At 43.5% G+C, this 24,795-nt stretch overlaps 1 protein-coding gene across 3 annotated transcripts; it reads right to left on the bottom strand.

Moving 5' to 3' along the window:
• Positions 1 to 319: 319 nt before the first annotated feature.
• Positions 320 to 24,124, bottom strand: fn1b (fibronectin 1b). 3 transcript variants are annotated; one of them, XM_078174836.1, is made up of 46 exons: positions 23,825 to 24,124; positions 23,423 to 23,548; positions 22,976 to 23,113; positions 22,614 to 22,745; positions 22,041 to 22,178; positions 21,815 to 21,961; positions 21,514 to 21,702; positions 21,120 to 21,302; positions 20,577 to 20,753; positions 19,674 to 19,829; positions 19,445 to 19,573; positions 19,177 to 19,320; positions 16,640 to 16,761; positions 15,507 to 15,675; positions 15,239 to 15,415; positions 14,574 to 14,702; positions 14,387 to 14,476; positions 14,096 to 14,290; positions 12,461 to 12,739; positions 12,091 to 12,354; positions 11,902 to 11,996; positions 11,498 to 11,666; positions 11,215 to 11,301; positions 10,382 to 10,573; positions 9,161 to 9,439; positions 8,732 to 8,923; positions 8,537 to 8,626; positions 8,055 to 8,321; positions 7,816 to 7,932; positions 7,572 to 7,733; positions 7,328 to 7,483; positions 7,103 to 7,219; positions 6,540 to 6,809; positions 6,263 to 6,450; positions 6,096 to 6,183; positions 5,820 to 5,999; positions 5,639 to 5,728; positions 4,295 to 4,483; positions 3,998 to 4,087; positions 3,125 to 3,564; positions 2,873 to 3,011; positions 2,284 to 2,445; positions 2,058 to 2,183; positions 1,863 to 1,969; positions 1,280 to 1,366; positions 320 to 1,114 (listed from the first exon to the last, which is right to left on the bottom strand). In XM_078174836.1, exons 1-46 carry the CDS (start codon positions 23,964 to 23,966, stop codon positions 1,037 to 1,039), a joined length of 7,383 nt encoding a protein of 2,460 aa, XP_078030962.1. In that variant the 5' UTR covers positions 23,967 to 24,124; the 3' UTR covers positions 320 to 1,036. The 3 variants fall into 3 exon arrangements, with proteins under 3 accessions (XP_078030962.1, XP_033500134.2, XP_078030963.1); XM_033644243.2 differs by lacking the exon at positions 9,161 to 9,439; XM_078174837.1 differs by lacking the exon at positions 23,423 to 23,548 and having other exon boundaries at positions 23,825 to 24,122.
• Between the last annotated feature and the right edge of the window lie 671 nt (positions 24,125 to 24,795).

Below are 24,795 nucleotides of genomic sequence, written 5' to 3'. Positions count from 1 at the left end.
TGTATATTAGCATGCCGACATTAGTGTTCAAGCCAAAGCACAGCTGTGCCTCATAATCTTGTTAAAGACAGTTCAATGATACAATTTAAACTTTATCAAATTTAAATCAAGGAAACTGATTTCATGACCACCTACATGGCTTCAGTTTGGACCCCAAAATGTTTTACTTATATTTTTTATTCTATTTAAGACCCTTTCGCTCATCTAGTTAATCTTCTTTAAGCATTTTTCCCTTTTCTATTTAAGAGTAGACCATAAAGAAATGGTCTTAAGTCTTCTGCAAACATGTCCTTAAAACAAAATAAACATCACATTGCAGTTAGGTTTCAGGATCTCTCCAGCTTTATTAAAATAAGGGACTTCTTTTTGTCAAAAGGTAGAAACAACTTTGGCACGGACAACAAAGTACAAAAATAGAACAGTTCAAATTCTCACATCCCAGTTCACACATTCACACACCGATTAAAAGGGATAAATTAGTAAAAAGACATTAGAAATCATAATGTGTCAATCACACACAGTGCGACCCCTCAGTTAGTAACAGAAGAAGGGCTACAGAGAAGAAAAGCACATTTTCATGGACAATTTCAACATTGTTAATAACTACATTTGCATTCTTTAACACAGTGCTTACTTTCTGACAGTTGATGCTCTTTGGTGAGAAAATGTTGCTGAATTTTTAAATGGAAAACAAATGCCAATTTGAGAAGTCTATAAATCTGACTGGTGGCAAGTACTAAATAACTTTCATTGAGGTACAGACACAAATATGTGGAAGGGAATGTTACACAAAAGAAAGAAACGGCAGGAGTCTTTCTGATTTGAGCGTGAATTTAGAGACTTGACAGTCGACAGTGAAAAGACTGGCTTTAGAGGAGGATCACTCGGATCAGGCAGCAGGGCAGTGTAACATCTTTGGCTAAACGTGTGTCAGAAAGTGATAAGGCTGTTAGTTCAGTCGCAGACAGCATGGCTTTACAGGGTGAGACAGTGCAGCGGTTGGATGATGACGGAGCAAAGCGGACGTCTGATACTTTTACTCCCGAGGATTCTGAGGAGCGATTGCGTCTGCCAGCAGGTCGGGTCGGAGGCACTCAATGGGGCAGTGAATATTCTGGAGGAACAGTTGAAGAGGTAAGGTCACAAACAGTCCTGTGTTTTCATGACATTTGGTAAAACTCAACATCAGGTTCCCAAGTAAGGAATCACACATGATGTCTCTATTGGGGGGGAAAAAAACAACATAATATTGAAAGTATTTTATATAAATTCCACTTACGCGTAGTGTGTTTCCATATCTGACAGGCTGCAGCAGACTGGCGTCGACATCCCCACCTGGTCTGCGGCAGTTCTCACATCGCCAGCCCTGATGAGATCAAACATACACAACCAAACATTTAAAATGGAAGCAGACAACATTTCCTCCTAAGCATTTTCAAGTTGTACTAGTGTTGGTGCCGCTGTTGCAAAGACAACCAGATCAGTTTTTGTTTTTCTCAGAGCCTAGAAACTACCAGTTACTTTTGTTGTTACACCGTCCACCATTTCTGACACTGCTGGACGTAACTGCAAAGAACGTTTGTACTATTTTGTAATTGGAGATAGCTTCCAATAGCTACAGGAGAAAACAAAAGCACTATTCTCTTCCTGTTTTAGTTGCACAATGTATAATGCACTTCCTTTGTGACCTGAAGTCAAGCCTTCATTTTCCCAAGAGGTTGCAGACAGGTTGCATAGAGAGAATGAGGCTTTTTAGGGAACCAATCTGCTGATGGTGTCATTATTCTAAAGCTATTACATCGTGCAATCAACATGAGTGACCCCAAGTTAATCACAAAGCCAGGGAGGCTGATGTGTCGTACCTGCTGTCCTCCAAAGCATGTGCAGGTGCAGATAGCACCCATGTACTCCTTCTGCCACTGGTTTCCCACCTGGTAAGTTCTGCCATCGTCGTAGCACACGGAATCATCTGTGTGGGCATATACACATATTAAAAATCACATGTAACTCTGTCGCACCTGTTGTAGAATATTTCTTTGAATCTTAAGAGGCCTTACGTGGTTCACACTTGAACTCTCCTTTGCCATTGCCCAAACAAGTGCAGCTCATCAAGTGACCATTTTCTGCACGGCGGTCCCACTTCTCTCCAATGCGATAGTTGATGCCATTGTCATGGCACCACTCTAATGATGGACAAAATATTAGTTAGAGAAACTAAGCCAAATATAATCAGATTCCATATGTGCTCATATACATCCAGGGGAAAAATCCCCCTAAACCTACTAGATGAATCACATCTGAAGTGACCACTTCCCAGACCCAGGCACTTGCACCACAGCTTGAAGCCGGTCTCAGACATCCGCTCCCATTCACCACCAACATCGTGGTAGGTGGCAGTGAAGGCATCATAACATGAGTCCTTATTGGCGGGCACACCCTCTGGAACTGATGAAGTTTGGTGGGGAAAAAATGTGTGTTAGCCACAAGTTGCTTGAAGATTGATTAGCCAGAGTAACTGCTGCTCCGCTTTGAGTAAACTTCCTTTGGGGCACGATGGTTTATATTTAGTGACTTAGTAATAATGGTCATTCTCATCAGTTTCATATGTTAAAGAGGATAAACTAAAATGCAAAAACAAACAAAAAATAAAACATGGTAAATGTGTAGTTTCATCACTACATCTGTGCTTCTCAAAGAATTCTGTGAGTGAATTGAATTGACATGACATGGAGGAAGTTATGAAAGGAGGAAGTTATCTGGAAACCTGTGACCAAATATAAATCGGCCGGTAAGGTAAATAAAGGGCTGAGTTGCTCTATGCTGAATTTATCTCCGCCCAGTATAGACACAGCAGTTGATGGAGGATGCTTACTTGTGTTCCCAGCCGTGATGACCTGCTCCAGGACCTTGTGTTTGAGCGCCCCAATCAGAGCCTCCACCATCACGTTGTAGTTCGCTCCGGGGGAGAGTCCTATCAGGGTAGCAGTGGTGGCTGTGCCTGGCAGCCTGACCTGGACAGGTAGAGAGAGAGAGTCAAGGTGTGTCCACATGAAGTAAGAGATTGTATCAAACATGACTGATAAATAATGTCATGATGGGCTGGGATGGAAATCATGACCCTTACTTGGAACATCTTCTCGTTTAAGTGTGTGATGGGTTGGCAGGACACCAGGTAGGCGTTGCTCTGCTTGTAAGGCTTCCAGGAGATAGTAGTCTGAGTTTGGGCCTCCTGCGGCACTCCTGTCTCGTTATCAAATGTGGAGCCGACGGGTACGTTCATCTTCAGGATGGGCAATCTGCGGCCCTCTGCATCAGGAAGGGGCACAAATACCAAGGGCTCACGAACTTGCCCATAGGGCGACTGTGGGTTGTCAATGTTCCCGTTAAATCTGATGTTGCCTCCGTTGTTGTTGTACTCTGTGTACTCCACAGTCTGGCTCTGACCACTATGCGCATCCTGGCCACTGTTGCCCACTACCTGGACTGTGTTGTCCAAGTCAGTTTCAGGCACATCCAGCACCCCTCCAGGGCGGGGCAGCGGCAGGGGAAGCAAGGAGTCGGGTTCTGGGCGGGAGAGATGGGGTTAGGGAAGCAAGCAGGTTAGATGAGGGGGGAGGTAGAGCAGAGCTGCAGTAATGCATCTCAGCCAACAGGAGGCAGCAGATATGCAGCATCGCTGGGGTACTGCTTCATGGCAAAGTGTGTCTCAATGCAGCATTACAAACACACAGATATTTTGAATGACATTTTTGAGACATTCAAAATAAAACAAGGTATTATTGTTTTAGCAGCCAAATGCTGATCGACTGCACAGTTTATCTCTGAGCTGCTGCTGCAAAATATTTTGATTCAGCTGAGCAGATTGAAGCTGCCATTCAGTCCCTAACATTTTATAGGATCTTTACCCGTAACAAATCTGAATTAAGGCACTTTATTTGATTACTTGAATGCATCACCTTTACCATCATATTTTTCACAGATGTCTTAATATACTCACGAGTCCTGATCTTGCCCACCAGAGGTGTGCTCCTCTTTGTGTTCTGGATAGCGATGATCTTAATGATGTACTCTGTGGCTGGTCTCAGACCTGAGGAGATGGGTAATTATCACGCAGTAGAATTAGCAGGTTGCACCTGACTCGTGATTATGTGTAAGAATTATATAAGGGGTGGAGCCTGTGTGAAGCTTTTCATAACTCTAAACCTTTTTTATGATCAAACTGGAAATGAAAATTAAAAGGAACTGCAGCAAAACTAAATAAGCGGACAAATGTAAATGCATGACAAGCTCATACCAGATATGGTGGCGTAGTTTTGGCCGGGGTGGGGTCGTGGGGTAAGCTCTCGTGGTGCTCCTCCTGACTCCTCGTAGGTGACGTGGTATCCTGTGATGTGTGTGGCAGGTGGCTGCCAGGTGAAGGAGATGGAAGTGGGGGTCAAAGATGTGAACTGGAGGTTGGTGGGAGCCTGGACCACTGGTTCAGCTGTGATGAAAAATATCATGTTAGTTCATCTTATTGTTGTAAATGCTACAGCTGCATTTGTCATTTAGGACCTGATTTAACGAGAACTCCAATAATTTAGCAGTGCACACTGTCCCAATAATGTCCTAAAACACTGTTGGGCCTAATATGAAAAGTTGGAAAAGAAAAATTCAACATTGATGGAGCAGAAGTATGTCAGTAAAATCAAGAAAGTGTATTTGAGCATTAAAAGTAAAAGTGCTCAGCGCAAAAAATCTCAATCAACTTAATAAATCAAAATAATTCAAAGTAAAAGCAGCAAGTCCTCCTTAAGAATCTGGAACCATGAAATGTTTTTGAATAGAAAAATTACTTTAACAGTTATCAAAACAGTTGCCTGTTGATTTTCTAATCAATCAATTTATCGTTTCAGCTGCTCTTATATATTTTCATATAGTTTCTGTTCAAAAATCTAATGTTATCAAATAATTGTAGTGGAGTAAAACGTACAACATTTCAGTCTTAAGTGGAGTGGAGTAAAAGCAGAATGTGGCATGAGATTAAAATACTTAACTAAAGCAAAATTACCTCATATTTGTACTTGAGGAAATGTGTTTAGTTACACTCCACCACTGGTCTTCAGCCACAACCAATACTGACTCACTTGAGGCCATTTATCAGACTCTGTGCAGCCTCCTCTGGAGCCACAAACAATTTCTAAAATGGGTGCATCTACTGTGGCTGCATGAAACTACAACGTTGTGTATGTTACTATTTCATCTCTTTCTCTTAGTCCTTTTGCAATGCGTGTACTCACATTGTACAGTGTATACACTATGTATTGTATGTAATGATACAGATAAAACACCATTAAATAATTGTTTCTTAAACAGTTGGGTACAGCAGATGGGGCATGGATGACCAGGAGACAAATATGGAGTGAAACAGATTTATGTACGCAAAATAAACTAGAGTTTTCTGATGCTATCTTGTTGACTTCCATTTCACTAAAATTCAACATGGATGCTTTCTTATTAGTTGCTTCCCAATTATTGTTAATTATTGATTTAGAAAAACTGTGGGGTGGTGGGTGGGCATTCGTGTTTTTGGCTTCTGAAGAGGGGCATGAAATGTATGCACAATGAAGCAGACATCGGACACAGATCTGTATAGTACCTGTTTGTATCATGAGACTGAAGGGGGCGCTCTTTGTGTTGCCATTCAGGGTGTACAGGTTAACAGAGTACGTGGTGCCTGGCTGCAGACCTGAGAAGACAAACAAACATTTAAGTCACACTTCTGAAACTTACATCTGTAAACTGAATAAAAGTGTGTTTAGAAGGAGGGTGTGTTGTACCTGTGAGAGTGTAGGTGTAAGTCTGTCCTGGAATGGTTCTGATGATGGGGGCATGCAAGCCACCGTGGGGCGTGGCTTCGATGAGGAAACCAGTGATGGTTTCCACTTTGGAGCGCCAGGTCAGCGTGAAAGACGTATCCTTCACATCAGAGATGCGCACACGCCGAGGAGGACTTACATCTGCATCAAGGAGGAAAAGAAACAGTCATAAAACAGAGCAGGGGATAACACCATGCGATGACTGGAAATGTGTTCATTTATGATGCAGCCAGTTACCTTCCAGTGTGGTCGCCTCCCCCTCCAGCGGTCTGCTGGTGACAGAGTTCTTCAGGGCGTAGACGTGTATCTGGTATATGGTTGCCACCTACGACACATACAGTTGATATTTACCTACTGACTGACTGTAATCAATAAATAAATACTGAGATAAGAACTCTTGTTACCATGAGTCCCGGTACAACAACACGCGTGGTGTCCGGAGCGATGTTCATCTCTTTGGTCGGTCCATTGACGTCCTTGGGGTTGACAACCACACGGTAGCCTGACAGGCGTGCACTGGGAGCACGCCATGACACGGTGAAGGTGGAGGGACCGACATCTGAGATCACCAGGTTGGTCGGAGCAGGGATCACTAACACAACAAAAAGCACATTTAGAATCAGAGTCAGGTTACAAATAAATTAGGTCATTGACGTGTTGATGTTTTCTGTGTGTTCCTACCTGTCGCCTGGGTTCCCACCAACGGTTTGCTGGGTGTGCGGTCATGGAGGGCGATGACTTTTACAGTGTACTCTGTCCCGGGGCGGAGGTTTCTCAGCACCACAGTGTCCTGATCACCTCTGGGTGCTGGACGCAGCTCCCTCTCGCTCTCCTCTGAGCTGGAGTACAGGACACGGTATGATGTCACGGTACCGTCTGGACTGTCCCAAGTGATGCGCATGGAGGTGGAGTCAATGTCGGAGAAGGTCAGGTCCTTGGGACGATCCATAGCTGCAGGAGAGAAGGAAGAGGGGGGGATTACGTTTTCAGAGGAGCAAGCCAACCAATTTTAATCACCTGATCTGTTTATTTTGGAGACCTTTAAGGACAATTTGGCTCCCAGTAAAAATCTCCCAAAGTAGGAACACTGAGGGAATCCTAACCAGGAGAAACTGACTGCAATGATGGCATTGCTCCTACTTTCGTTATTGTTTTGATTAAGACAATTGTGGCGACACAGAATTGCATATCCTGCCTTTAAGTGCACGTAAACTGTCTGAACAATGAAAAGAGAGCAAACTAACCAGTGATAGCACTGTCCGACACGGGTGAAGAGGATTGTCCATCATTGCCCAGGGCATAGACACTCACAACGTACTCAACAGTGGGCATCAGACCTGTGAACGTCATCTGAGTCTGATCTGTAACAGACGAGCAGAAAAGGAGCCAGTGAGAAGAGGGTACTGTGTTGGAAAAAATATGTAAAATAAATTGTAGGGTTTTAGGAATTTTGTTTTTCTCTTTCTTACCAGGGGCCACCTCCTCAGAGTAGGAGGGTCCCAACCCATTCTTGGGAACACTGGTGATTCTGTAGCCTCTGATTGGTCCCTGAGCAGGAGACCAGCGCACTGTGAGGGCGTTGTCACTAACATCAGTCAGTCGCATGTCAGTGGGGGGCTCAGTATCTGAAGGAGAGATGAACACATAACCTTTAGATTTAACCTCTCAATATTTTTTTTCTCCAGATTTTATTTTATTTTTTCATTGAAGTACCTGTCCTGTGCGTGATGTAGACCGGGGTGTTGGAGGCGGGGCTGTCCCCTCTTCCTGTAACAGCATAGACTGTGATGGTGTAGTCAGTACTGGGCTTCAGACCATTGATGGTGGCGTAAGTCTGAGTGCCTGGGATTGTGAACTCTTGAGGAGCCTCGCCACCTACAGTTAGAAGAGACGAGTGTTACGCTCCAAATACGGTTCAGGTTTAGAGCAAACTATGACTTCAAATATATGTACTGACTTGTGCCTCCGTAGGTGATCCTGTAGTTCTTCACCGTGACAGAAGGGGCGTCCCAGCGAATGGATATGCTGGTGGGGGTGGACGATGTTACTTCAAGGTCAGTAGGGGCATCAGAGACTGGAGAAGAGAGGAAAGAGGTATTATAATTTAAAAATGCGATTAAAAAAACATAAGAATAACTGTGATCAAGACAAGAGAAGAAAAAGAGACATGATGGCAGAAACCATGACAGAACTCACTGGTGGCCTGTGTGCCAGTCAGAGGCTGACTCTCCTGAGTGTTGCTGACAGCGTACACATATATCAGATACTCAGTCTCTGGTGTCAGTCCGGTCAAAGTGTAGTAGTTCCTGGTTGGGGGCAGCCTTTCGTCCTTGGCCCTCCCGCCGCTCGTCTTCTGATAGCGGATGCGGTAGCCGGTGATAGCAGCGGTTGGAGCCAGCCAGTGGACAGTGAAGGAGTTGGTGCGGATGTCAGAGAAATCCAAGCCAGTGGGGGAGTCCAGAGCTGCAGGGGAAGGTTTTAAATTACATGCAATGATAATGGAAATTACAAAACTGCAAGGCAACACATATTATCTCTTTTTAACAATTTGTTTTGTTGTTGGAGACTGTTTTTGTACTGGTGTCATAATCCAGTGGCTCCCAAACCTGATTTTTTTTTTCATGACACCACCCAATGCCTATCCACAAAATAAGGTACCCACTTTGGGTCATACTCACTTGTCCTCTGAGTCCCTGTGACTGGCTCACTCACTCGTTCACCGTACACACACATAACACTGATACTGTACTCGGTGTTGGGCAGCAGGTCTGTATGGAAATGGAAAGATAATGGCTTAAGGTGGAGCATTGCAAAGAAAAACAAATCCAGTTGTCAGAACCTTTAAAACAGACACAGTCTTAATGTCGTCTTACTCTCCAGCACGAAGGTGTTGGTGGCTCCTCCAACATTGACCTCCTTGATGTCGTCATCTGTGGCTACAGGGTGGTAACGGATGACAAATCGAGAGATGTCGCTTGGATTGGCAACATGGGGGACTGTCCAAGTCACCCTGATGTGGTCAGGACCTACACCGCTAAACCTCAGGTTGGTAGGAGCTGGAATGGCTGGAAGGATGAGTAATAGAGTTATAGCGAACACAGGAAAAAAACAAAGAGGTGCATTAAATAATCAGATTTAAAATGGCTTAAGAAAATATCATTGGTGTGATACATATCTGAAATGTGCTGTAGTGTCTGAGTTAATCATGTGCGTTAATGAAAAGGTTGTTAGTGTGCCTTCATCTACTCTCTCAGATCAAAACCCAAGCCCTTCCCACGGATGGAGAGAAAGAGTTAAATCACCAGCTTGTGTTTGCTTTGTTTGTGTGGTCGGCTCGCTTTCCCCCTTCTCTGTAACAGTGAAGATACTGATGTCATAGTCCACACCCGGCTCCAAACCACGAATGGTGTAATAACCAGCAGACGCATCCACCATTTCTTGAAAAATTGGCAAGCTCTCGCCTGACGTTACCACCATTATCCGGTAACCAGTAACGGTTGAATAGTTCGGAGGGATCCAGCGCAGGCCGATGGTGGTGTCAGTAATGTCGACAAAGTCAATGTGACTTGGTGCGGGGATTTCTGAAAGGGTTAGGCCAGTTGCAAAGCGCAAGCAACATTAGACAGACAGAAAGACCCAATAGCCATGATAATTACACCAGTTATATCAAAAAACATTGATTCCATTCCCAAAAAAGCAGTCAAGAGATCCAGAGTGTAACAGAAGCCATGCTAGATAGAGACAATTACAAATTACTAGAATCAATACACATTCACAATTCACTTTATAATCAAAGCAGTGATTAATACAACACTTCTGGGCATGCTAAAAAAATGGAAATTAATTTCACCATCCCAACTAACATGAACTCCATGCATGTACCAACGATCATGTTAGTAGTAGGTTATAATAATTAAAGCCGCATTAATTCATGTGTTTGTACAAAGGGGTTGTTTAAAGTCAGGAATCCAAAGAGAATCAGCCCCCAACTCTGTAGCTCCAAGCTTTTTAGCCTCTGAGATATTTTTGGTGCAGCTGAAAAAGAGCTGTAAGGATAATGAGTACTGAATTTCAGTCTTTAACTGAGATAATAATGTTGCTCTGTGTCTGCTGAATGTGCAAGTAGGCATTTTTCTGCAAACCTATTTAACATAACTTCAAAAGGTGATAACTGCTGTGTATCAGGTTGTTTTGAAGTTATTCTGCCCCCTAGTGGCCAAAAATCCCTTCATGCAGCTTCATGAAAGCTTCAAGCTTCAACAAGCTTTTTGTTTTGTTTTTTGAAACTGCGCCAATTTCAAAAACAATGTATTCATAGGAAAAACATTTCAGCATAAAGAGGAATACATTGTGGGGGGGTGGGGGTAGGGATAATGACAGGAAGTGAAATGACTTCTACCCAGTCTTTCATGGCAAATTCATCTCTCTCTTTTCCTCACACAGACACACCGGTCGTTTCTGTGGACAAAGTCGTGGGTTTGACGCCTATTAACATGTGTGAATGCTTTCCTGGTGGCTCCTACCTGGTGTGACAATTGTGGACACTGGCACACTCTCCAAATGGCCCTTGGTAGTGAAGACACTGATGTTGTACTCTGCCCCCGGATTCAGGCTCTCTAGCGTGCAAGAGGTCTGATCAGCTCGGACGAACTCTTCCAGGGAGTTTCCTCGCTGGCCGCTCATTGGCGTGCTTGTTACTCTGTAGCCTGTAATGCCTGCAGAGGGTTGAGGGAACACAGACTGTGTAAGAATAATTAACGTAGCCACCTTGATGTCACCCATTAGTTTGTGGACCCCGTTTTAAATCTGCGGATTCAATATTTTGGCCATCACCATCTTGGATTTTTGGAGTCAGAAGTGACCACAGCCTGTCACTCAAAATGGCTGTGCTCTTAATCATAACTTTAAGCCTTAATAAAAATTAAGTGAGTGAGTTACATAAAAATTCATCCCCCATACAGTTGTCATGAAATGGAAAATTACCTATAGAGAACAAAACTGTTTTTATACCAGGCTGAAAACATGTTAATTTCTGCTGTAAAGTTGCACATTTTAACACTGGGGGTCTATGGGGATTGACAGTCTTTTGGAGCCAGCCTCAAGTGGCCATTCAAGGAAGTGCAGTCTTTTGTCACGTTGGCTTCATTTTTTATCCCCAGAGGGGGGGAGAACATGACAAATGTGAAGCGGGTAGAACACAATGTCAAGAGGTTCTTGCAATAAATGAGTCAAAAGGAAATACCGGGAAGAGACATTTGTGCCTGTAAAAAAAAAGAGATAGCATTCGAGGGCCAAGGTCTAGACTTGGCGAGATCAAATGTGCCGGCAGTGCGTGGGGAGCACAGTCAATATTTACCTGGTGTTTTGGAAGCTACCCAGTGGACAGTGAGATCTCCTGTGACAGGGTTGGACTCCACTCTGAGGTCAGTGGGAGGAGACAGGGCTGTAACGAGAGGAAAGCACATTTTGACACAAGCATGAGAAACTTGATTCAATGCAGCGGTTACTTCTTCAACAAATTCATACCACATGGTTAGAACAGTGTAACATGGGCCCACAGCATAAATTAGTGCGGTGATGAGTTATACAACTTACTTTAAGGTGCCTATTTTTGTAGTATAAGTAAATTGGACACGTACGAGTGACGACATTGCGGGTGATGGGGTTTCCACGGTTGCGTCCGTTGAAGATGGGCTGAACGCTGTAGGTGTACTGAGTTCCAGGAGTCAGACCGGGAATATCAATGCGTCCAGAGTCAGAGGTCTCCTCTCTGGGAGACTCGCCTGTCTGGCTGGGGAGCACAGACAGCTGTGGAGAAGGAGGCCGACATGCAGAGATCAGAAACCTAGAAAATACACTTAAAGTATACCACAGCAAAGACATTAAATCCGCATTAAGTGATCTTTTTTGGCCACCTAAGGGCAGTGCGACAAGCTGTAAACCCCTTTCACATTACCAAGAGTGATTTGATGCATTGATATTATAAAAATATTGATTAAAGCAGGTTTTGTTTGATTATGAAGTTGTTGTTGTAGGTGTCTACCTTGTAGCTGAACCTGCGGACAGGTACCCAGGTGATGATGATGGAGGTATCAGTGACCTCAGTGGCGAAAGTAGGATTATTTCCCATCTGGGGAGCTGGGAGGAAGACAGAATGGGGAAAAATAAATTTAAATTTATTGCAACAAGGTATTCTTTTCTGATCAGATGTTGTGTTTCTCTTAATACTGACTGGTGGTAAAATATGTAGTGACGCCCTCGCTGAGCTCGTTGTTCAGCTCGGAGTGCAGGGTGGCAGTGTACTGGGTGTCTGGACGTAAATTCCTCAAAGGGTACTGGGTGACCCTGCCGGGGATCCTCTTCTCGATGGGGTTGGAGCCCTCAATGCTCAGGAAGAGACGGTAGCCACTGACGATGGCGCGGGGAGCCTCCCAGATGACCAGTGCACTGTCAGGGCCGATGTCAGTGAATCGCACATTGGTGGGTGTATCAGGTTCTGGAGGGGTTAGAAAATTTAACACATGTAAGACAGAAAATCTTTATGATGTTATTGTAATCCCTCTGTGTCTAACTCTGGCTCCTTTGTCCCTGGTTATACTTACTGGTAGACTTTTCTCCCACAAGTGGCTTGCTTTCCACTCCACTGTTGATGGCGTAGATGTAGAAGCGGTACGGTGTGCCAGGCTGCAAGTGGGTGATATCAGCATATGCGTTGGGGGAGATGGGCAGCTGCAGGAGCCTCGTCTCAGTGCCGTCAGGACTGACAGGAGTGAAGTGCACTCTGTAACCGGTCACCTCGCTGGGTGGACCAGTCCAGGTGATGGTGATCTTCATGTCTGTAACCTCGTAGAACTGCAAGTCTGTGGGTGCCGGGACCTCCTCTGTGGACAGGAAGTGGCAGATTGATTGACAAGGGGTATAACAAGGAGTCGCTGACCACTACCAAGCCCCCGCGAACAGCACCGGGCTTTGAAGCCAATTTCTGTAGTGGCTAAATCCGTCACATGATGCCACTTGGCCCAACAAGACCCTTTCCCATAGACTTACTCTGTGAAGGAGACATCTGTAAGTCAGTGTGTAATTTCTTTGTGTCACAGCCCCCGCGAAATAACTTGTTTCACTATGAAATTTGATCCATTTGGTCCGATAACATTTTAATAAATATATATAAATATTGTTATCCCAATTCAAATTAGTAGAGGGCTAAACCAGAAGTTAGCCACTTACCTGGCAAAGTCTCCAGTGCACCTGCTTTATGGGGCCCACATTCGTTTTATGCTCAGGAAGTCAAATTGTTTTTACTTCATGCACCACTGAGCAACTTTCATGCAAATGTCCTCATTTTGTTTGAATGAAAACTGTTTGTAAAGGTAACTTTGTTTACAAAAACACCCACAAGACACCTTTAACTTAGCTATGTATGTACGGTACAGGGCTAACTTTAAAATGCTAAGTACAGTAAAACAATCTAAACATCTGTCTTAACTGAGGCAGCTCTGCAAACACCCTCAACTTGAAAAAAACTGTACAATAAAAGGCTTTAACAATGTACAGATAACAACAATAACGGCTCAGATAAAGCGGAAAATATGAGAGAAATGCCAAACCAGATGTGGATAAAAGTCAGACATTCTCTATAGCATCTCGTTTTGTTTTTCAAGCTTAAATAAAGAGTACATTCTGCCGTGCCAGGCACAAGGAGAGGGTCTGAAATCCAATTTAAGATATACAGAGGATTTATGGTGTGTGTGTGTGTGTGTGTGTGTGTGTGTGTGTGTGCCTCTGTGTGGGTGTGGGCTGTACATGCATGCATGCTTCTCTTAAGTGCCTGAACAGGTGTCTGTTTCTGAACCCACCATGTTTAAAGAGAGGTCACTCAGGGGCTATGGCAGACTAGGATGAAGATAAGAGGATCTTACCATTATATAGCCAAAGCTGTTTAAGTGTATTTTGACAAAGCAATGTTTTGACAAGCTCAGTCTTTCCCAAACACTGGAGAGCCCTTTCTAAAGCCCCCTATAAGGAATCTTCAGCTGCAAGAATAAACTTACTTTGCTCAGTTTTTACTGACAGCCAAAAGACAAAGAATGATATAAAAAGAATTCAGCATCTAAAGAACAGAATAACATACTGGGAATGTTTTAATTTAGCGAAAAACCTCAGTCATGAAGCAGTTTTCGTTCATTTCTGCTTCTTTGTTAACTGAAAGATATGGTATCTGTTTAAAAAATGTGCACCTGGTAGAGGAGATCCAGCGGTGTTGACTTGTACAAAAACAGGCTCACTCTCCTGGTCTTCCTCCACAGCGTAGATGCTGATGTTGTAAAGGAGACCAGGGTGAAGGTCAACAAGGGTCACTGAGGTCTCTGAGTCTGGCAGGTTCAGCTCAGTGCTGCTGCCCTCCACTGACGGCGTGTACACCACACGGTAACCTGGCAGGCACAGTTACACACAGACAAAATGAAATGGATCTCTTTACTAGACCACTAAACCACACATTAACACACACACACAGACATATTTCTTACCAGTAATAGGAGCCTGAGGCCTGGTCCAGCTGACTCGGATGGAGGTCTCTCCCACCTCATCAACTGCATGCTGAGCCGGGGTGTCAGGAGCTGGGGAAAGGCAAAAAAACGGACATCTGTCACGTCATATTTTGTGTAAAAATTGACTGAATTTGCGTAATCCTGACCAGGAGAGGGATTCTCCCACCTGTAGTCTGGGAGGTAGTCAGAATGAGGTTTGGCTGTCCCTGATTAGGGAGTTCGTAGACATTGACATTGTATCTGCGTCCTGGCAGGAGGTCGCCAATGGTGACAGAGGTGGTTGTGCGAGGGAGATCTGGAGAAGCCAACAAAAAGTGCGTTAACACACAGTATATCCAGTATATATATTATACAATGATATCTATGTTGTCAGTACTCCTGGGTGACTGAAACCATTTTGCACATGAATGAGGAGGGCTGCTCAATAATGGCATGATTGGGTTTTTGCATGATTTTTGAATCAATGTGATGAAATACCTTGGCTAACCAGGTATTTAATAGGCAACGTAAGCAAAAAACAGACAGACATCTCTGGTTAGTGTCCAGAAAATGTACTATAAGACATTTTTCAATACGGTGATATAAAGTCACCAATACGATACGATACGACATGATGCGATAGAGCATTTTACCCATACTGCCCATTCCACTGATAGATTGGTGTCACAGCGTTTACTACAATAAATCTGTTGACCACATATAACCTGAAGGTAAATCTATCAGAACGTCAGCAGAAAAACTGCCTAATTAATCAGTCCATTTAATTACTGTATTCATATGTGACATTATGGAGGCATTATAGATGTATCAGTGACGCTCAAAGGCTCTCACCCAGGACTTTCGGCTTGGCCCCGTCCTCACTGAGCTCATACTCCACCCTGAAGCCAGAGATGGTAGAAGAGGCTGATGTCCAGGACACAACGAAGCTGTTTGAGGTGATCTCTGTCACAGACTCGGAAGTGTCCACCACTGGAGGAAGTGGGGTCGTCTCTCCCTCTGATGTTTCCACTTGAGAGATAAAAAAGATGTAATGTTCCCTTAAAAAGAATTACTTAGGATTTGTGGGGTTAAGAGAATGTTGCGTCTCAAGTTTACTCACAGGAACCGTGGGTGGTGGTGAAATCAAAGCGTGTGACCTCACGGCGTCCATATCTCAGGATGCTGATCAGCTGACCCTCGTAGGTGACGCCTGGACGCAGCCCGCTGATGGTGTAGGAGTTGAGGTGGCCAGGGACGGTGACCTCCCTCCAGGGACTACCGCTATTTTTCTGCCAGAAGGAGTAAAAAGATATAAAGTCAATGGGTTATACGTTCACTCTTTAATGACATAAAGTATTGACTGAAGAGTGGATAATCTGCTGATTATTATCATTATCATTATTATTGAGCACTTGCAAAGCTCAAGAGTAAACGCCAAACTTTAACTTTTAAGCAAACATGGATAAGACTCCTTTAAAGTGCTCAGAAAAATTGGAAGAACATTTATAATTACATTATGTGCTGATGCAGGGCATGTTACGTGATCAAAAGCTCCAGAACAGCTACTAAATGGACCTTGTGGTGAGACTGTTTACTCAACTGGATAATCTGATTTCTAAACTCTTGCTGACATGCATAACTCTTTACATTAATGAACAATTTTGATAGCACAGATGTGATTAATTGAATAAAAACGTGAAAATTTAGGAGAATTAAGTGGAATCATTAAGTAATTCAGATAATTAAGACCTTTTATGGTAGTATATTTTGGACTCTGACTCAGACCAGTTCGCTGCCACATCCTGCTTAAGGAGTATTTAGTCTGGCTTTGCACTCTGTTGGAAAATTACAAACTCTCTCAGCAGGAGGGCCAGATGAGGGCTTTGAGTGACTTTTCTATCCAAAATACACAAACGCCTCCAGAGAAAATCTGTTTGACTTCAATTAAAGCCTCAGAAACATTTCAGCCAGCCTGTCAGTCTCTGAGGTCTTCAAAGAGAAAAAGATGTGTGAGAAAAACAATCACGGGGGGAGGGATGTTTTCCTTGGAGTCTGCTAAAAAGCTGTGTTTGCGTTTAGTAAAGGGGAGTTCATGTACCCTCTGATCACCATGTTTGTCCATGTTCAAACTTCAGTCAACATTACCAAAAGCACTTGACTGTTTGCTCACCTTCACTAATGCTACCGGTCAGCAAATTTAAAACAACCTTTTGAAGACGAAAAAAAAAAAGATGAACCAAAAGAGCAACTCACAATTCTCCATTTGAGGATGTACTGGGTGATGTGAACAGATGAAGGGGGATTCCACTGAATGGGGTGGGAGTCTGGCTGTTTCCCTGCCTCTGTGATGATCACCTGGACAGGTCTGTGGCCGCCTGAGGAGATAGAGAGGCAGTTGTTGGAAAGGATTTAGAGGACGACACCAGGAGAAAACAACGCTGCTGTTAGCGATGAGAAAAAGGCTCACACATTGTCAAAAACAAATAATGTGACGGTGTTACCTGTTAGAGAGTGTGGGTGAAAGTTGGCTACCTTTTGGTGAGACTCTGTCAGAGGGATTCATCATTTTGGGACAGAACCAAACCACCAGACGGTGCTAAACCAGCTCAAACACCTACTGTCATCTTACGGTGCGACATAACACCGGAGCACTATATTCATCACAGTTTATCTAGCCTCCATACCCCCATGAACACACACACATATAGCTTCACACTCCCTGCACTGCACACACACTAATCATGGTGAGATTAATGTTGCAACTAAGTTTTAGGTCAGTGTTTGATTCAGGACACTGCGGTACAAAGTTCCACATTAAGCAACTTTTACCCTACATGAATGTACTGGCAGCAGGAAGAGTATAAGTCTACACCCCTCTTCCCGGCATCCCTTTCCCCTCAGCAGGTCAGCACAACAACGGCAGGTGGGGGCGGAAAAACCTCTCCAACTACAAAGACTGAGGGGAGGACAGGGGTGATGTGATTGGCAAGCACCTCTCCATTTGGCAGACTTCAAAGTCGAGAAAAAACACCAAACCCCCGCTTCCCTCCACTAACCTGGCAAGTGAACTTTTCATTTCAGTGACGTGTGATGGGAGGTTAGGGGTAGGTGAGAGGAAGGAGGTCAGTAACGTAGGAGGTTTGAATAAGTACAGCAAACACAAATTAAGCACGAACAGCTGTCAGACTTAGTGGAAAAACTGCAGCGTAGGACTGAGACGCTTTGGAGACATAACAGCTTCCCAAATAAATAAAACTTAAAGGAATACTTCACCACCCCAAATATCCATTTGAATATCAATTACTCGCCTGTGTTACATTAAATCTGTAAAGAAAACTTTGTTTTTCTCGCATGCCTGAACCCAAAAACGGAGGAAATTCTTGATGAATTAAAATCATAGGGATCAGCATTTAGGAACAGGAAAACTGTATCTTAACATCCGTTAACAAACTCTTACACAACTTGCGCAGTATAATCCAAGTCTCATTTGTCCAGTTTTATGCTCAGTACATCCCCAGACAGCCAGTTGCGATGGGGAACTAAGCTGACAGTGAAACTTATCTATGCTCCCTTCAAAGCCAGACTCCACTGACAAAAACAGTAATTTTACCTCGTTGAAAACAGGAGTTGCTGGTGTACTGCTGCCTCGATCACTTAGTTTGTTTGTGTTAATGTGTGACTTTAATGTTTTAAAGGGTTAGTTTGGATTCACCAAAGTCACACATTAACACAAGCAAACTACAGAGCCAGGCAGCAGTAGACAAGCGGCTCCTGTGTTTAGCTAGATAAAATTACTGTTTTTGTCAATGGAGTCTGGATTTGAAGAGAGCATAGATACGTTTCATTTCAGTTCAGTATCCCGTTGGAAAGGGCTGTCTGTTTGGGAGCTACTGAGCATATGACTGAATAAATGGGACTTGGATATTACTGCACGAGTTGTGTGAGAGTTTGTGAACAGATTGATGTTTTACTATAGTTTTGTTGTTGTTAAATGTGGACCCCTATGACTTCAATTCATTTTGAATTTTCTACGTTTTTGGATTCTTTGTTCCCTGCAAAGGCATGCAAGAAAACACTTTCTTCACAAATGTAACGCAACATGGATGAGTAATTGATATACAAATGATCATTTGGAGGGTGAAGTATTCCTTTAAATATTGCAAATAAATAATCCTACTTACTAATAGGTTATGTTTGTTATCTTATAGTGTGCAGGGGTTTAGGAATTAAATCTCTCACCCCATAATTGAGCCTCAGACCTGCCAAAGTTATAACAATTATATCAAATAGATCATCAGCAAATTAGAAAATGATGCTGAGGTTGAAATCTGAATGCAGTTTTCCTATATTTGTTTGCATTTTTTGCAAATTTGCACCACAAAAAGTCATGCCGATTTAGTTATTTGGAGTTCCCGTTTGCACTCGCTAACTTCCTGTTATCACTAGATGACTGATTCTGATAATTCCAAAGAAAAGCTTGTAAAGATCAGAAGAGATGTGTTTTTTCTCTGATTTCTAAGAAGGCTTAATGAATGTTTATCCATAGTGGACACTAGAAATATATAAGTGAAAGTCAGGCTGAATCTAAATATATGTGCATCATGCCTGAGTTATGACTCTGAGGAGAAGGAGTGCAATTTTTGACACACTATTACTTTTGTTGTTGTATGCATATCAACATTTGAACCACCATATTCAAATATGTGGACACTGCAGAAACAGATCTGTGCACCAACTGAAGTAGACAGCAGCTTTAAACTGATGATGCTCAGAAGATAGGTTTTTCATACTTTGGTAGGTCTGCTGAGGTTCACATCTCATCTCGCCAATCCCGTTGCCATAGCAGTAACAGCGGTAGCGGATGTTATGGATGATTTTCTCCCATGTCTCTCCAATCTGATAGAAGGTTCTGGTTTGTGGCTCCTGACATTGATCTGTTTGTAGGAAAGAGAAGAAAACATCAGAGATCAGATGGGACAAATGAGGCTGGAGTGATTCAGCTGAAAAGTGCATGAGCATTTTTAATTCCTGAACTGAGCTAATGAGCCACGAACGCACCGATGGCGTCACACTTCCAGCGTCCACGTCCCTGTCCGTAGCAGGTGCAGTTCATCATGTAGCCCTCGTCGTGGCGCTTGGAGAATTCCTGGTTTACCTCATAGTACAAGCCGTCAACAACACACTGATCTGGACACATAAAGAAAGGAGCAAAGTCAACATTAAACCTTTCGCTTCCAGACAACTCAAACAGTTGTGTTTCAAACCCAAATGGAGTTTGCTCTCTGACCTCGCAGCTGTGAGTGAGCAACACAGCTCCACTCCCCACGGCCGTTGCCCTGGCATGTGCACTCCATCATGTGACCCATGACGTCATGGCGTTTGTCCCACTTGTCGCCCACACGGTGCATCACCCCATCGTTGGTGGTACATACTTCCTCATGGGCTACATGAAGAAATACAAGTAAAAAAAATAAAATAAAATAAACAGTACTGTGTGTGTTCAGACCAGTGATTCTCCATGGCCCAGTCAGCCCAGTGACACCACTCTGTATGTAATCAAGATGTAAATGTACAAGCCCTATTAGAGTCATCACTCTCCCATGACCATAAACCCTTTTTCTTGAAACGCCCCAATTGTCTACAAGTGAGCCATGCAACCAAACATCCATTAACATCTATAACAACAAGATGAGCTAAAGACCAAACTATTCAGTGTAATTGCATCCTCTACAAAAAAAAGGCACAATATTTCTGACTTGGGCCATGTGACCCAGGACCACTGCACCAACTTTGATCTTTTGCTTTCTTGTTCGGAAAGTTCAGGTAGGTGGATTTGTAACCTTTCAACAGTGTCTGGCGACCTTTCCCCCTGTTTCCAGCCTTTATGCTAAGCTAAGCTAACCGCATGGTGATTTATATTTAATCTACAGATGAGAGTGGTATTAATCTTCTCATCTACCTCTCAGCAAAAAAAAGTGAATAGGCATATTTTCCAGAATGTCAAACTAGTCCTTTATACATCTGTTTTCACTAACATCATGATTGTATAGTCTATATTGGGAATGTAAATTAGAAAACTTTCTGTAGAAGACAAAAGTATTCAATAACTTGATGTTATTATACGTTTAATTGGAAGGTTCTAAAGTGACAGCAAAGTGTGTAACAAACAAAACAGAGCACACACACTCACCAGCCATAGGGCAGAATCCAAAGCGCTGCTCCGTGTCGTAGTCGTGGGTGGTACCACACCACCTCATGCCATCACGGCGTCCATCTGTGGTGCAGTCAGTGTAGTTGCGGCCACTGTAGAGGAAGGGGAAGTGGCACAGGGCGCCGTTGGAGTTTCCACCTCGTGTTGCCACAATGGCTGCGACAGAGAGGGACGTACAACAGTTACTATCTTATCTTTGGGGTTTGGGGCCTTTGATGATTTCTGAAAGTTTTGCCAAAATTTGCACCAATATTTTGTGTCTTTAAATGTGACAGTTTTCATACTAAAAATTAGTATCCAAGTATCATGTATTCTGACATATTAAGACTTAAATGTAACATGATGAAATTCAATTGCAGGTTGTACAGATTTTTTAAAGGTAAGATATTGAGAGGGAATCTTAAATAAATTGGTTGTGGATTATACTGTAAGGGGAAATGCTGTGATTTAATAAAAGGCCAACATCAGCCCCATATAGCCACGCAACCAGCAAAATGGTCAAACCCTGTTCCTGAGTCTTACCATTCTTCTCGGTGCAGAAAGAGTACTGCTGGTCTCTCTCAAAGTCTGAGGTTGTCGAGCACCAGAGCTGTCCATCTGTGCGTCCGTCTGAGGTGCAGGAGTAATAGGTCTTCCCGCTGAAGACGAATGGGAATGCACATGGCTGGCCGTTGGAGTTGCCACCATAGGTCTGCTTCCTGGTCTCTGCACAGACAGGAGAGGGATGAGCGAGGATGAATTAGGGGCTTTTAAACGATTTACTGTCAAGGAAACACAATTAGGAACAGGCCACAGCGTCACATCTTAAAGGCTTGTCTTTAGTGGTTTAAGTTTGATGACTTATAATCAAACTGAAATATAAGTAAAACTCATCATACTTCCTCTTTCCTTCACTGAGACCCCTGTTTTCACTCACCCCACTCCTGACAGCTGACTCCGTTGCCCAGACAGGTACACAGCATCTGCTTGCTGCCCTGGTTTCTGAACCAGCGCTGTCCATCATAGTAAGTGGCTCCAGAGTCTGTGCGGCATGCCCCTTCGACGGGGGGCTCGGGCAGCTGCAGAGTCTGGGAATGGGTGGGGGTCAACACGACGGTGCCTGTGCCTGCATACCACCAAAAAGAGTAAAAGAATAATGAATGTCAGAGAAGATCAGAGTAAAGTTTTGGTGAACACTTAAAGCAAAGTGAAGCAATAGTTCAGATTTTGAGTCTCACTTCGGCCTGCGTTGTGTCTCTCGCACTTCCACTCTCCACGGCCGTTTCCTGAGCACAGACACTGCAGGATGTGTCCACTTGTGTCAGTCTTTGTCCATGTGTTTCCAATGCGGTATGACCTCCTGGTGTCCTGGTCGTTGCAGCGGTCTGGTGGGAGAACAAACAGTGGTCAACAGCTGATACTGAAGCATATTAAAGTGTGTGTTGATGTGTGCACTCTTCTTACTCCTTGAGGTGCATGTGATGCGTCCATTTCCCTCTCCCAGACAGGTGCAGTCAAGCATCATCCAGCCTTGGTACGGTTTCTCCCAGGTCTCCCCCACGACGTAAGATGATGCAGCATTGTTGTCGTAGCAACGCTCAGCTTCACAGAAAACACAGGAGATTTATTGTATCTGCAGTTTGTCACGAGATACTGTAAAATCTGGCTTTACATTACAGCGTCTAAATCATCCCAGACATTTCCAGGAGGAATAAACCAAGTGAAAATCAATAGCTGTGGCGTAAGATGGGCAATGAGGGGAGGCGTGCTCTCTCGCCCATTTACCTTGTTTGTCTGGACTGCTGTCAAATATTTACAATGGTGTCAAACACAGTCATACTTCTGAGAAATTGCCCTGTCTGTAACTCTGTGTGTGTGTGCGTGTGTGTGTGTGTGTGTGTGTGTGGTGGCAACTGATATACAAGCCTACATGTTAAAGTTGCAATATTTCACATCTGAATTCCAGAGTTCATATGGAAAGTGTTGATGTCTTGGTTTCCCTGCAAGTTTTAAATTTACAGAGGTAAAAGTACTCACCCACAGGTTTGCAGGTCCACTCTCCTTTGCCATTTCCGAGACACACACACTCCAGCATGTAGTCGGCAGTGTCATGAGGCCTCTGCCAAGTGTCCCCGATTTTATAAGACCTTCCACCTTCATGGCAACGATCTGTGGTGGACACATATCCATCATTTAGATTTTATATTCAGTCATTACACTTTAAGTCAAACATCCTGAGGTGACATCATGTTTCCAAAGCATGAAAGAAGCAGGGAACATAACTAAGAAATTCTAAACATAGAAAGGAAAAACTCAAGGCAAGTTCATGGCAGGTGGCAATCAAGGAAAAGGTAATCAGTCTTTCCTTTGGAACTGTTTTTACCATGCTCCTCACTTACTTGCTATGGTACAGCTGATCTTGCCACGACCGGAACCAATACAGGTGCAGTCCCACATCATCCCGTCCTTCGGTCTCTCGTAGGTTTCACCGACCCGGTATGTCCGGTCATTGTACTTATCATAGCAGGTCTCCTCCACTGAGAAAAACAAAGGAAACACTCAAAGGTTAAGAGTTTGTCACTGTGAGCCTGTCGTGGATATTTCTCTTGCTGCGTAAAGACGCACTGGTGACTGAACAAGTGGATATCTCAGTCTGTTTCCTGTACAGGTCTGGTGTTTTAGCCATGATGTGATTGACTATATTTCACTTTACTGGTCGGTGTTGACACAAAAGCTCTGACATATGAAATACTGGAGGAGGCAACTGTCCCAAACAGAAGGTGACAGATGTGAAAGGTGCACCTGAGCCTGCGAAGACATTTCAAACCGGTTGGTCTCGCACTGACCTTCAGGTTTGCTTTTACATTTGATGCCTGCTGCTCCATTGCACGTGCACACCAGTGTACTACCAAGGTAGGGTTTCTCCCACTGCTCGTTCGGTCTGTATGAGCGACCATTATCCTCACAGCCGACTAGAAATCATATAATAGGCATGTTGTTACATAATGATGATTAAACACTTGGACCGTTAAACGGCCATTAAAGTTTGGCTGATTTGGCTCATTTCAAACGAAAAATTAGATCAAATAATGCAAAATAAATGACCAAAAAGTGACTGCATTTATTAAAGCAAACCGCTATAAATTACTTTCTGGTGCAGAAAGAAAATCTGTGATTTTTTTTTTTCTTACACATGGATAAGAATTAAATTCAAGAACACTTGATAGTTATGGAAGTCTTGTACCAACCTGGACTAACGGCCGCTGCGTCACGGAGCTCAGGATACACCTGATACTGGCCAGTTTGTCTTTTGCTCTTCTTTGGCAAGCCGTGGACTGCGCTGCTTACGCACAGCGCAACCAGTAACCCTGTCAGTGGGCTACCAGTCATTTTGACAAAGAAAAAAATACTAAAAAATTTCAAGGTAAAGTAGAAAAAGTTAACAAAGCAAGTTTTACAAAAGAAGCGAGTGCAGAAGTAAAGTTCAGTTTAGAGAGATCTGATTTCTGTGACTCTTCCGCTGCAGCCTCGCAGCCGGTGCACCAGACTGAGAAGAGGGAAGCGCACTGGTTTTATACCCTTCACACCGCAGCCTCGAGAAGGGGAGGGCTTGAATTGGAGCTTTGGATGACCCGCGACCCGAGTGTGAGCAACACTGACTCTAGACTCTTTACTTTCAACAAGCAGCAAGACAAGAAAAAACATGAAGGTGTAAAGAAGAAGAATGAGCATCTGAAGTCTGTTCAGGTGAGATGGCACCTTGATTCCTGCTGTGAAGGAGAGAAAAATAGATGTTAACATAAGTGCACTACAGCTGATACTAGACACAGTCCCTCAGAAACCAGAGCTGTGGTTGTTTGATTGTAATTTTCAAGCTAATTAACTTTGCAACATGTGCAAAAGCTCCAAACAATAATCAAATGCACTTAATGACTATTAAATTACTATAAAAACACAGCAAAGCAACTCCCATACAGTGCAATGGCAGGCCAAAACAAAAAAGATAGAACTATACAGATAAGATTTGTTATAGCACTCCCAATTTCCAAACATATACAGCACCCATGTATCATAATCCCAAATATTTAGTGTACTGCTCTTATTTAAAGCTCCACAAATCCCAACATGTCCTCCCAGCTCTGGGATTTGTGCAACTTTTAGAAACTATAACAGTATCAAGCAGAGGCATGGGATGATATTAAAATGTCTTATCACGATT

The sequence above is a fragment of the Epinephelus lanceolatus genome, chromosome 2 (genome assembly GCF_041903045.1).
Source record: "Epinephelus lanceolatus isolate andai-2023 chromosome 2, ASM4190304v1, whole genome shotgun sequence".
NCBI lineage: Eukaryota > Metazoa > Chordata > Actinopteri > Perciformes > Serranidae > Epinephelus > Epinephelus lanceolatus.
This window is presented reverse-complemented; position numbering and strand designations above follow the sequence as displayed.

What these genes read in the sequence shown, in the direction of transcription:
- fn1b (XM_078174836.1), bottom strand. Translation starts at nt 23,966, where the DNA reads ATGACTGGTAGCCCACTGACAGGGTTACTGGTTGCGCTGTGCGTAAGC. An exon ending in GATCAGCTGTACCATAGCAA is followed by an intron (nt 22,746 to 22,975) that starts GTAAGTGAGGAG and finishes TGTCCACCACAG; the next exon opens with ATCGTTGCCATGAAGGTGGA. An exon ending in CACCCGCAATGTCGTCACTC is followed by an intron (nt 11,302 to 11,497) that starts GTACGTGTCCAA and finishes CTCTCGTTACAG; the next exon opens with CCCTGTCTCCTCCCACTGAC.